Consider the following 12,843-nt stretch of genomic DNA (forward strand, 5'->3'; position numbering starts at 1 on the left):
TTCAGCTTCCCAGGGAATCCTGCCCATCATTTCTCTAAGGGAGCTGAAATCCGCTTTTCTGAAATCCAGGGTTTGCGTTCTGCTTCTCTCCTTCCTTCCTTTGACCAGGGTTCTGAACTCTACCATGTCATGATCACTGCTGCCCAGGTTGCCGTTCACCCTTACTTCCCTGATCAACTCTTCTCTGTTTGTGAGCATAAATCCATGGTACACCCACAACTTGAATAAAGCATGCAGTTCTGGTTGCCCTATCCAAAAAATGATATATTAGAATTAGAAAAGGCACAGAGAAGGGCAACGAAAATGATTAGAGGCATGGAACAGATCCCATGTAAGGAGAGATTTAAAAGACTGGGACTGTTTGGCTTGGAAAAGCAATGACTAAGGAGGGTTGTGATAGAGGTCTATAAAATCATAAATGATATGGACAAAGTGAATAAAGAAGTTTAATTTACCTCTTCACACAACACAAGAACCAGGGGTCTCCAGTTGAAATTAATAGGAAGCAAGTTTAAAACAAACATAAGGAAATACTTCTTCACACAATGCACAATCCGCCTATGGAATTCATTGCCACGAGATGTTGTGAAGGCCAGAAGTAGAATGAGGTTCAAAAGAGAATTAGATAAGTTCATGGAGGATAGGTCCATCTATGGCTATTAGCCAAGATGGTCAGGGATGCAACTCTGTGGTCTGGATATCCCTAAACCTCTGACTGCCAGAAGCTGGGATTGACAACACGGGTTGGACCACTCAATAAATTCTGTTCTGTTCATTTCCTCTGAAGCATCTGGCACTGTCCGCTGTCAGAACACAGGATACTAGACTAGATGGACCATTGTTCTGACCCAGTATGAACATTCTTATGTTCTTATGAACTGCCTTAAGATCCTTAGAACATACCTACATGAAAGCATTCTTTAACTCTGGCTGTGTGGGTGAGTTAGTGGATTAAGGCACTTTTATATCTTCTCTGGAACGCAGGTTTCAAGTCTGCCCTGAGATCCTAAGTCAATAAGAGTTGTGTTGTCTCAGTCTAGCTCTCAAGAAGAAGGCATTACTCCTTAAAAATCAAAACCTCTTCTATAAAATCCTGTGCTTGGGTTTTTGTAATGGATCCTGACTGATACTTACATGTATGGGCAAAAAAGAACTCCCATTTTATTTCAGTGAAAGCTCTACTTAGCAATTGATCAGGAAAATTAACAGATTGTTATTCCAGTATGATACTTCCCGCTTAGAGTAATCATGAAACAATACTGGAAAACCATACTGCATGAATGTGTCTGGCAAATATATAAATAAAACTACTGTTTTCACTGTTGCCAATCTTTTCATAAACAGCCATTGTAACACAAAATTCAAGCATCTCTTAGAGCCTGACTTTCCATTACCCTGCACCTTTGTGTATTCATTGCACTAGTGCAAAGTGTGCTTAAAATGCTGTCCTTCAGCTCTCAGAGCTTTTTACACAAGAATTGATTGCAAATCACAATTGGTAGCATTTTATGGTCACTTTGCGCTGATGTGAATGACTATACAAGATATAGCGCAATGGAAAACCAGGCCCTTCATCTAAAATATATATTATGCTTTGAATCAAGCAAATTACCATGGTTTTATTCAATGTTTACTATTTAATATATTAAATGTAAAGGTTCATTACAAAGTGATATTTTAAACTATTGTTTTAATCTGTGTACAACAGCAAATGTTCAAATGTCATCACCCATATATGAAACAATTAAATGTTTTTATACGTGGAATTTGTTTTTCAAAATAGCAGAACTGAATATATATGTACACATTCTGTGCCAGCGGATAGGTGTGCTGTGTGTGTGTGGAGGGGTGTGTGCAGATATAGTATGTATATGTCTCTGTTCTCTCTCTCTCTCTCTCTCTCTCTTTTTTTTTAAAACAGGAAATGTTCCATGGTCAACAGGTCAGATTTTTCCACAGGCACCATGGGATTTTTTGAAGAGGAATAAAACCGAACACATAACAGTGTTTTTATTTGGTAAAGACATTTGCACCTATTTTGTTTTTGAAAATTGAAAAATTCGTAGTAATAGAGATTATGAATCATTTGCTACCATTTTTTTCTTCAGTATTTCATGCGACTTTCCTGCTTCCCATAAATTTGAGATTCAGTTAGTAAAATAATTATCACTTAATTTGGTTAAAAGCAGATATATGAACCTAGAGCATTTAGAAACACATGATAGCACTTAGGAGCAGTAAACCCCGTAGGTACAGTTATTTTATAATATCTAGACCACCCATAGTACCTCACAGATATCCTTTTAAACTTGTATTATGAGATACAGGTAATTCTTTTCATGATAAAATAAGTTGATAAGCAACTCTGATTGAATGTGTGATGTCCATATAGAGTCTTAGAGATTCTTCAAGGTCTCACAATAGCAAGTATAGGAATGTTTGTTTGTTTATTACACATTCATATAAATCATGAGGATTGCAGGTATTAGATAATAATATATGTATTTTAAAGGTCCTCAAGAAGGCTGCTTAAACAGTGTGACTTACGCATCTATGATCCACCTTCAGATACTGCAGAACTACCTCCGGCTGGTAGGTACCAGACTAGCGCCCATCTGCTGGCTCTCATCTCTTTTACACATATGTGAAAACCCCTGCTTAACCCAGTCTGCAGTGCTTCTACCATCTTACCCTCCATTTCTGTCTTTTGTTGCCTTATTGGTGGATCAATGATTAATATTGATTAATGGTCAATAAAGGTTCAGTCTTTAGTAGCATCAGGAATATTATAATCAGTATCATAATAATATCAGATTATTATAGTATCAGAATGTGAGGCCCTAGAAGCACGATTGCAATTTTTCACAATTTCCTTTATTAACAAATCTACTAAACCAATAAATAATCCCACAAACACTAAAATATAATAACAAGTAGAGAGAGTGCAAAATCTTTAGCCCTATGGCTTGCATGTCTCTCATCTCTGGCTGAGGGACCCTGGAATGTCAGTCATTGTCTTCCTCATTATCACTTCATCATCATCAAAATTCCTAAGTAAGCCTCTGAGCAAATACCTCCCTTTGAAATCCTCCCTTGAAGCCACAATTCCCCTACACTGCAAGGAAGTAATCAAGAATGATTGGGATAAGACAGATATGGGCAAGCACATTAACAGAAATTATCTTAGGTTCTGTGGGATCCAGAAACCAGAAGTCCCAATTACTGAGATACCAGAAGTTGACGCTGCCATAGTGTCCCTGGCTAAAGATATGGTTATCTTCCCAGATGGAAAAATGGATACCACTCTCAAAAAAGACTGTGAGGCCTCTTCAGCTCCCTCAGGGTGTAACTAGCAGCTCTTTTTTTGAGAAAGAGCGCGCATCTCTCAATTGGATGGAAAACTCAGAGCTCTCAAAGGTAGAGAGCACTCTCACTGTGGCTTTATTTTAAAAAAAGGTACCTTGGAAGCAATGTTCATTGCTGACACCTCAGTGGATGCAATTAGATTCTCAGGCAAACACATGGCCTCCAGCTCAGTGAGCAGGTGCCACCTACGGCTCTGGAAGATGGATAACCACTCAAAGCAGGTGCTGTGCTCTGCCAAATTCACAGGAGCCCTGCCTTTCAGAGGGAAGCTATACAAGTTAGTGGTAGACAATGCCACAAAATCTAAACAGTTCCTTGCAGCACTACACCATGTCTTTAAAAGAGAATGCGGACTGCCCTTCAGACAAAGGTGTTCTTTTCAGCCTTTTCTTTGCGGAATACAAGTGAAGAGACAGCAGATTCTCCAGAAGAATGCCATGGAACCCCTGCCTCTCCCAAAGCCCCTGTCCGTTTGTGACAGAGACTGCATAAGTCTCCCCTTGAAGCTGAGGATTGGGAGCAGGATTTCCCATTTCCTGGAGGAATGGCTCCACCCTGTCCATTTCTCATCCAGTCCCCTGTCATGCTGTCTGGTTGGCACACTCTGGTGAACCTATCTGAGATCAGACTGTCAGAAAATAGGGCAGACACCCCAAGTTGGTGCCATATTCTATAATAAGATTTTACAAAGACAATAACAAACGTGCACTCCTGGATTACTATATTAGTCTTACTGTGGAGCCACAGACAGTCCCCTTTTGCTCTCTCAGGACCCTCTTTACCTCCCAGACAAACTAGACTTTGTGTTGAAAGATTATTAAAACCAAAACTCACCTGACATTAGGTTACTCCCAACCCAAGGGGTCGGTCACTTACTCCAAGTCAATGAATGCTCTGGATCTCACACCAAAGACAATGCTGAGAAGTAAATTTCTCTAATAAACTAACTAAAGGTTTATTAGCTAAGAAAAAGAAATGAGTTCTTAAGAGGTTAAAACAGGTAAAGTACATTAACAAGTGAGTCCAAATTTGTAAACCCAAAGCAAAGCAAAGATGTAGCAATCTGCTAGTTTCCCATAAGTCTTTCAGTGTCAAACATAATCCATGCTTTGAAGTTAGCAATCTTTTACATTTTCCAGGCTCCAGTCTTATGTGATGGGCAAATATAATGTAAATACAGTGTGATAACCAGAAACAATCCTTCATTAGTTTTCATGAAGTTTTACACATTAAATAAATTTTCCTCCTAATTCTAACACACCTTTGATCTAGGATTATCTCACTGAAGGGTGTACATAATGTAATTACATGTAACGCAATAGCAGACAACAGAATACAGATAAGTGAAAACAGTACAATCATTTTTGATCTGTTCTAACAAGTGAATTGGCTTGAACACACTAAGACCTTTTAGTATTTCTTTGATATTGACACACAAGTGAATTGCCCTATTGCTCTAGCCTGAGTTGGCAATCTGTTAAACAGCATCACACCCCCGTCTTGAACAACTCTGTAAAACCCTAATCCAGAATGAGATTTCTCACCTCCTAGATATGGGAGTAATAGAGAGAGTTCCCACAGAGGAAAGATTCTCAAAGTGGTACTCCATCTTTATCATTCAGAAGTGTACGGAAGGAGTCTGAGCCAACCTAGATTTCAAAAGGCTCAACAAGTAGATGAAGGAAATGTAGTTCCAGATAGAGACTCTAACTGCTACCGTGTCATCCCTGTCTCCAGGGGAATCTTCTGACTTCAGTGGATCTGACAGATGCACATATCCACATCCCAGTCAGACCGGGCCATTGCAGGTTCCTAAGGTTTGCCAATGGCAGGTATCAGTCTCAATATTGGAAGCTCCCATTCAGCTTGTCATTGGCCCCCTGGATCTTTACAGAGATGGTGGTGGAAATCGTAGGCAGCTTCACATCACCTATACACCTTCCTGGATGGCATCTTAATTAGAGCTTTGTCCGCAGCAACAACCACAGAGCTGCAGTCCTCGACCTTGAATCTCCTGCAGGAGCATGGCTTTATTATAACATCAAAAAAGCCTAGAGAAGAACCACATCCTGACTGTCAGACAATATGATCCCAATCACATATGTGAACAACCAAGGAGGGAGCAAGAAGCCCAGCACTACAGGCTGAAGCAATGGAAATCATGCAGTGGGTGGAGAGTTCTCTCCTCTCCCTCAGGGCAACTCACATAAAGGGAGACCTGAACCAAAAGGCAGACTAACTCAGCAGGCACAAGGTGAACAGCTGCAAGTGATGCCGGAATCAGGAGGTGGTCTAGTTAATCATCCAATTGTTTGGCCTTTCCTTAACCATTTAAGAAGCACATAGATATGTAGAAATCAAAGTAATTCCTCAGGGAAGTGAACCCCAGATCAATGGAAACAGATGTACTATCGCACAGGTAGTCAGAGGGCCCCCTCTATGTGTTTCTGCCCTTCCCATTATTAGGGAAGGTGATCCAGAAAAAAAATGAAAATGGGACAGTAATATTGGTAACCCCCGGTTTTTGGACATGATAGAGCTAAAATTGAGACCACCACTAAGTTCCCCGAAAGACCAGAAATCCTTTCCCAAGGACCTCTACTTCATCTGAACCCAAAGTGGCTGCATCTAACATCCTGGCTATTGAAAGGGAAGTACTAATATTGGTGAGTATGTCCTCTAGAGTCACCAGAACACTTCTTTCTTCTAGAATAGTATCAACCTTGAAAACATACTTCTTTAATTGGACCAAGTTTTCAACTGGTGCCAGGAACATGAAGCAAATTTTGTAATTCCTCTATCTGAATGTTCTCCAAGAAGTCTTCAATAGAGATCTCCAGCCCAGCATCATTGTGCACTGTGTCTGCCCTTAGTAGAATGATGTTCACAGGATCTGCAGGTTTCCTGGCAGGAACACCTAGGTACCCAGATTTCTTAGGGCAGTCCAGATGGCCAAACCAGTGATTAGATCTCCTTTTCCCAAGTGATTGCCACTTATATTGAGACCCCTGACAAACCATCCCTTTGAAACACTCACATCAGTATCCGTATTTTATTTGTCCATCAAAACTTGATTTCTGATAGCCATCATGTCTACCAAGTAAGTGTCAGAGCTGGCAGCGCTCTCCAAGCAGGAACCTCATTACAAGTTTCTTAAGGACAGGATGGTGCTTGAAGTTCTGAAATTGTTTATCCTGAAGGTGAACTCTCCTTTCCACAGTTCCCAAGAAGTCGTTCTAGTTTTATTCTGTCCAAATCCACAGCATCCCATCGAGGAGAAGGGGTACATCTTAGATGTCAGAAGGACTCTGAAAATTTACCTCAAATGTACAGAATCCATGAGGAGATCAGGGGGCCCATTTGTATCCTGCTATCTGAAATACCAATGACTCAGAGCTTCCAGGTCCTCTCTTGCTAGTCAGATTAGACCAGGGGTAGGCAACTTATGACATGCATGCCAAAGGCGGAACATAAGCTGATTTTCAGTGGCACTCACATTGCCCGAGTCCTGGCCACCGGTCCAGAGGGCTCTGCATTTTAGTTTAATTTTAAATGAAGCTTCTTAAGCATTTTAAAAACCTTATTTACTTTACATACAACAACAGTTTAGTTGTATATTATAGACTTACAGAAAGAGACCTGCTAAAAACATTAAAATGTATTACTGGCACGCGAAACCTTAAATTAGAGTGAATAAATGAAGACTCGGCACACCACTTCTGAAAGGTTGCCGACCCCTGGATTAGACTATGTATTGTGGAAGTGTACAAGGCATTGGAGATTCTGGTTTCAGAAGAGGTATGGGCACACTCCACACAATCCTTGGAGACCTTGTGAGCAGAAAAAGCTAATGCATCCTCAGTAGAAATTGTAAGGTGGCCACCTGATCAAGTGCTACCATCTTTATCAGTCCCTACAAGGTGGACTTCCCATCCACTACAGAATCTTTCTTTGGCAGGAAAGTGCTACAGGCAATGGCCTGGAAATGCTTTTGTCCTTTCAGCAAATATTATTGGTAGGAGGGATACTGTTTCCCCTTTTTCTGCCCTTTTCTTAACCCTCTCAACCTCCGTTCGTTGTTCACTACTTCCCAGATGTCAAGAAAAGTGAGAGATGCTGGGCTGCAGAATGGAATATTTCTTATTATTAATTTCTTTTCTTCTAACAGCATTTCTCACATTTCCACCCAACATGGATGGCTCATAAGTCCAGGGTCAGATATTAAGTAGAGTCATTACCATAGGACTGTCTTTCTTTGTCTACTGTACATAGTTATTTCTTTATCTCTGTAAGATTTGTTAATGTTATATAGGTTTTACAGTTTGAGAATAACTCATTTAGAAGCAAGCAGGAGCTGAGAGAGCATGGCTACACCATGCAGCTCCAAACTCTGATCTGTCTTCATGAGCTGCAGAAAGTGGAGAGCAGCCCAGATGTCATCAAGAATTGTGGGAAATGCTGCTAACAGAAAGAAAGAGAGAGAGAGAAATTTTCCATTCTTCCAAAAGACCTTTGCAATGAAGAGCGTACAGTGACTTCAAACGATTTCCAAACAAAAATCAAGGAACTCACAAGAACCATGCTCATTTCCATTACTCATAAACATTAATTTCCATTGCATCTGCCTAATCCCTCTTCTTTCATTTGTACTTTGTTTAAATGGCGAGCTCCTTGTGTTAGAGACCTTATCTTCATACCCATTTGAAAAGCACCTAGCATACTGATTATGCTACACAAATAATAAGTAATAGGTTTGCATCTGTGATATGTTCTTCATTAGCAATGCGGTACAGATATGTTCCATGCCCCGAGGGCATTTCATATTAATACATTAATAAATCAATTCAGCTCTTCATCACTACAGCGGATAGGATGAAGGGCCTTCTGGTGTCCTCACAGAGGATTTCCAATTGGTTTACCTTGTGTTAGACCTGGTGGGGGTTCCACTGCTACTGATTGTCAGAGCCCACTTAACCAGAGCACAAGCGTCTTCAGCGGCCTTCCTGGCTCACATCGCTATCCAGGTTATCTGTGGAGCTGCAACGTGGTTCTCTGTCCACATGTTCATGGCCTATTATGCCATCACTCAGCAGGTCAGGGGCGACACTGGGTTCAGCAGAGCTGTGTTGCAATCTACACGTCTGTGAACTTCTACCCACCTCCATGGATACTGCTTTGGAGTCACCTAATGTGGAATGGACATGAGCAACCACTGGAAGAAGAAAAGACAGTTATCTTTTCCGTAACTGGTGTTCTTCAAGATGTGTTCCTCATGTCCATTCCACAACTCACCCTTCTTCCCCACTGTCAGAGTTTCTGGCAAGAAGGAACTGATGGTGGGGGGAGCCAGTGGCACCCCTTATACCATGCCATGTGGGCCCCAATCCAGAGGACACCAGAGCTGGTCCCCATCGGATACCGCTAAGGGAAAAACTTCTGGCGTGGCGCATATGGCGAGCACACACACCTAATATGGACTGGACAGGACCAACACATCTCAAAAAACACCAGTTACGGAAAAGGTAGCTGTCTTTTAATGCTGGTATTTCGTTTGTTTTTGTTTAGTGCAGTACATAAGGTAAGGTATAGATTATATTACTGTGAAGTGGGATGCCTGAGATTTCTGATGAGATGAAGTTAATGTTTGGCTGAAAAGTATGAGACGTTGAACTGAATTAATCAATCGTTTGGTTCAGGAAAAACTGTGTAACTCATTGTTTCTTTCAAAATGGCCCTAACTTGTTCTCTGGACGTCAAAAAACCTGATAGTCTGATATATTGACATTTTTCCACTAGTACTTTATAATTTCTGGGCACCTTTTTAGGATTCACAGGACTGTTCTGATTTGCCTTTGTGGGGGACAAGGGGAGGAAGGTATGCAGGGGAGTAGTATTTTAGTTAAAAGATATCTTTTAAAACTCCAGCATGGACTGTATGGACAACAGTTAAAAAAACGTTTTCTCTTTTCAAAAGGACATTTTTCCTTCAATCTCTTATTTTCTGTCATATAAAAAATAAATTGCAAGCATGGAAATGAAGTCATTAAATTCATTTTTACCAACTACCAGTTGATTGATGAATTTTTTATTGAAATGTAATATGCAGGTGATTATTAGCAGCTTTAAAGAGGAAACAGAATTAAAATAAGTTGGTTCATATCAACCATTATTAAAGAAACCAACCCTATTCCTTACTGAGCAGAAGCTTTATTTGTATTAAAAAAAAATCATTTTTCATTACACAAGTTGTTTGGTGTATGAAAACTAATGAGAAAGCAAATCTGGGTAAATTAGCTTTTGGATGTCATTGTTTTCATAGCGATAGAGCCAGTTTAAACATAATTAAAACCCAAGTTAAAAAAAAACCTCCAGAGCCCTCTGCTGGTAAATTAGGTAAACAATGTGTGCCTTAGATCTCAGCTGTTTGCAGGAGTCTGACAGTTACCTAGTAGTTTAACTGTGCTCCCTTGACAGTTAATTACACGTGAGCACTACGCTAATATCATTTTACAAAGTGAAGGCCCACAAGTAATTTTGATTTGAAATGGGTTTTAGTTCTCCAGAACATTATACAGTGCATTTCTGAGTTTCAATTAGAGGTAAAGCTGTAGCTATGTCATTCAGTTAAAAAAACTTAAAACATGTTGAAGTAAAATCATCACAGAGAACTGGAAATATTTTTTTTAAATGTGTGCATTATAATAGTATGGACCAGGGGTCAGCAACCTTCAGCACGCGGCTCATCAAGGTAATCCACTGGCAGCTCCCAGGGACCGCTGTTCACCGTTCCCAGCCAATGGTTGTATAAAAGTAGCAAGATGGTTATACAATGAATAAAAATTTCCTGTTTTTAAATAAGAGAGACTGATGAATTTAGATAATAGGTAGTAAACCCAAAGCGGCTACTATTAAATGTGAATGGTGGGATATTTGGTTTACTTTTCACACTTGTAGAGCAAGTATCTCTTTGCCTCTTCAGCATGCTTTTTATGGGGGGAGGGATAGCTCAGTGGTTTGAGCATTGGCCTGCTAAACCCAGGGTTGTGAGTTCAGTCTTTGAGGGGGTCACTTAGGGATCTGGGACAAAATCATTACTTGGTCCTGCTAGGGAAGGCAGGGGGCTGGACTTCATGACCTTTCAAGGTCCCTTCCAGTTCTAGGAGATAGGCTATCTCCATTATAATCCAAGAGGTCAAATTAAATCAGTTTAGCCAAACAGGTTCTAAATATTATGACACTGGGTTCCTATATTGTTAGCATAAATTATATATTTAGAGCTTGAGGAGTAGTTTTTGCCTCAACTTAAATCTGGCAAAAATGTAAATGTTGATGGTTTTTATAGACTAATTTTGGTTTGAAAGGTTCTCTTGTAAGTTCTGCCTACTCTGTGTCATTGGATTTGATTGTTAACTGTAACATTCCCTATTGTCTGTGTTTGTCAAATTCAACCACTGATGGGACAAAAGAATGTTTTCGCATAGCTTTATATATTAAGAACAATCCCATGTTATTTCTGTATAAAAATCTCTCTTTAAAAGTTGCAACACACAAATACTGCACATGTAGACCACTGTATTATAAAGTGCATAAATGTCATGATTGTGAAGTGGAAAATTCCACATATACCCAACCCCTTGCTTTTTGGTTGTTTTGTTTGGATTACAAATATCCAGGTCTATGAATATTCATATAAAGTTTACTTTGTTTATGTGTAGGTTGAACAATACCGTAATGTCATCTTTCATGGTCCAGAAGGAAGTTTGCAAGACTACATAGCACATCAGATAGCGCTCTGTATGAAGGTATTAAACAAGCATACAAAACAAATAATTCTAGAAAGAGCATGTAAAGCTTCCCTAAACCTGTGAATTTTCAACACAGAAAAAGCAAATGGCTGCCGGATTCACCTGTGAAATTGTTAAAGTTGAAGTGGATGCTAATTTCTCCAAGGAGCAGCTTGCAGAATTATTCATCCATAATGGTAAGATTATTTCAGCAGATCTATTTTGATATGTAGAAGGCTACTTCTAAAGATGCTTTCGGACGAAACATTAAAGCACGCTGTATAGCCTATGGCATATTTTTAATAGAGTTCTGAAAAACTCACAAATTCTGGAGAAGGAAACAAGGGTCTCAAGTGAGCTAGTGCTAAAGATGGCAGTCCAGAAATGAGCTTTGTGTAAACTTTTACATTAATGGATTCTAATATTTTTTTCTCCTGTCTGCTTTCATGTTTCCTTATGTTAGTGAACATTTCACTTGATTTTCAATGTTCAGAAATGTTGAACCAGCAATATAAGAACATTGCTACTTTATCATCCCTGCTGGCTGAATACAGCACTTTATTCTCCACAGCTGTCAGCATCTTTCACAAGCAATGAAAACTAATTTTAAAAAAATCTATAAAGAAGTTGAAAAAACAGCATTGCAAGTATTATTTTCTGGAAAAAACAAGGCAATTATAGAGAGAGAGAGAGCCAACAAACTGGATTAAAGAAAAACAATACTGATGATCCTAAATGGAATATTAGCTAGAGTTATTTTACTTATCCATTTCTTAAGTTTTGAACTTATTTGTACTTTTACTGTCTACTGGAATTTTTCACCACAGCCATTAGAAGAATGCCATTTTTCAACTTCAGTTTATTAAAACAACAGGCTTCAGACTGTGTGAGAGTCCATATCAATGAATGTCTCCAATTTCGGGAGACCTCGATAGATGTAGTGAGCCATTTCTATAGGATCACTTTTAGTCCTTTTTAAATCAGTGGGTTTTTTAATTTTGTTCTACATAGCCTTTTTTGAAAACCCAGATGTTTTTTATACTTCATTATTTATTGCTCAAATATTATCTTTTTCTGATTGGTAGGTGGTATATATTGAACTAATCGTATTGTCCAGTTTTCCATGGTATTACATTTAGCAGTATACAAGCACATCTGTATTTGGAATACTAGAATAGTACAATGTTAACTCAACATTATTTCACCTTAAGAAAGCTTTCACTGCATACACATTCTTTAATCTGTCCAGTATTATAAATACTTAATAAATATTTCTCTTCACTGTGGCTAAAAGTTTCTAATGTCAGTAAGATCATTGGATTTTCAGCACCTCTGAAAATCAGACCTGTTCTTTAGGTATTTTAAATGTGGATTTAAGTGCCTAACTGTAAGCATCAATCCATGTGTATTTTGTCTTATTGCTGCAGACCAAAATTAAATTCTTGTTGCTAATGTAAAGTTAACCACTTTTTAAAACAATGATAAACAGTTATACAAGGACTGAAATATCCCACAACAGATATTTTGGAGCAACATACCTATTCTTGAAATGGTTCTAGTCAGCATGCCCTAACTATAATTTTGGGATGACCAGTAAAGAAGAATAAAAAAGAGAGATGGCTAAGTAATGAAAGCTGATAAGGAAGGCAGGATGAAATAATACCACACTTGGTAAAAAAAAAAAAAAAAAAAG

General features: G+C 39.0%; 1 protein-coding gene across 1 annotated transcript in view; it reads left to right on the forward strand.

Moving 5' to 3' along the window:
- CTTNBP2 (cortactin binding protein 2) overlaps positions 1-12,843 on the forward strand; it is a 186,801-nt gene that overhangs the window by 126,904 nt on the left and 47,054 nt on the right. The window contains 4 exon segments of the mRNA XM_075065458.1: positions 1,922-2,017; positions 2,513-2,592; positions 11,082-11,168; positions 11,248-11,347. Of these exon segments, the coding sequence (XP_074921559.1) occupies positions 1,922-2,017; positions 2,513-2,592; positions 11,082-11,168; positions 11,248-11,347 (363 nt within the window).

Source organism: Chelonoidis abingdonii, chromosome 1, assembly GCF_003597395.2.
Source record: "Chelonoidis abingdonii isolate Lonesome George chromosome 1, CheloAbing_2.0, whole genome shotgun sequence".
Lineage (NCBI taxonomy): Eukaryota > Metazoa > Chordata > Testudines > Testudinidae > Chelonoidis > Chelonoidis abingdonii.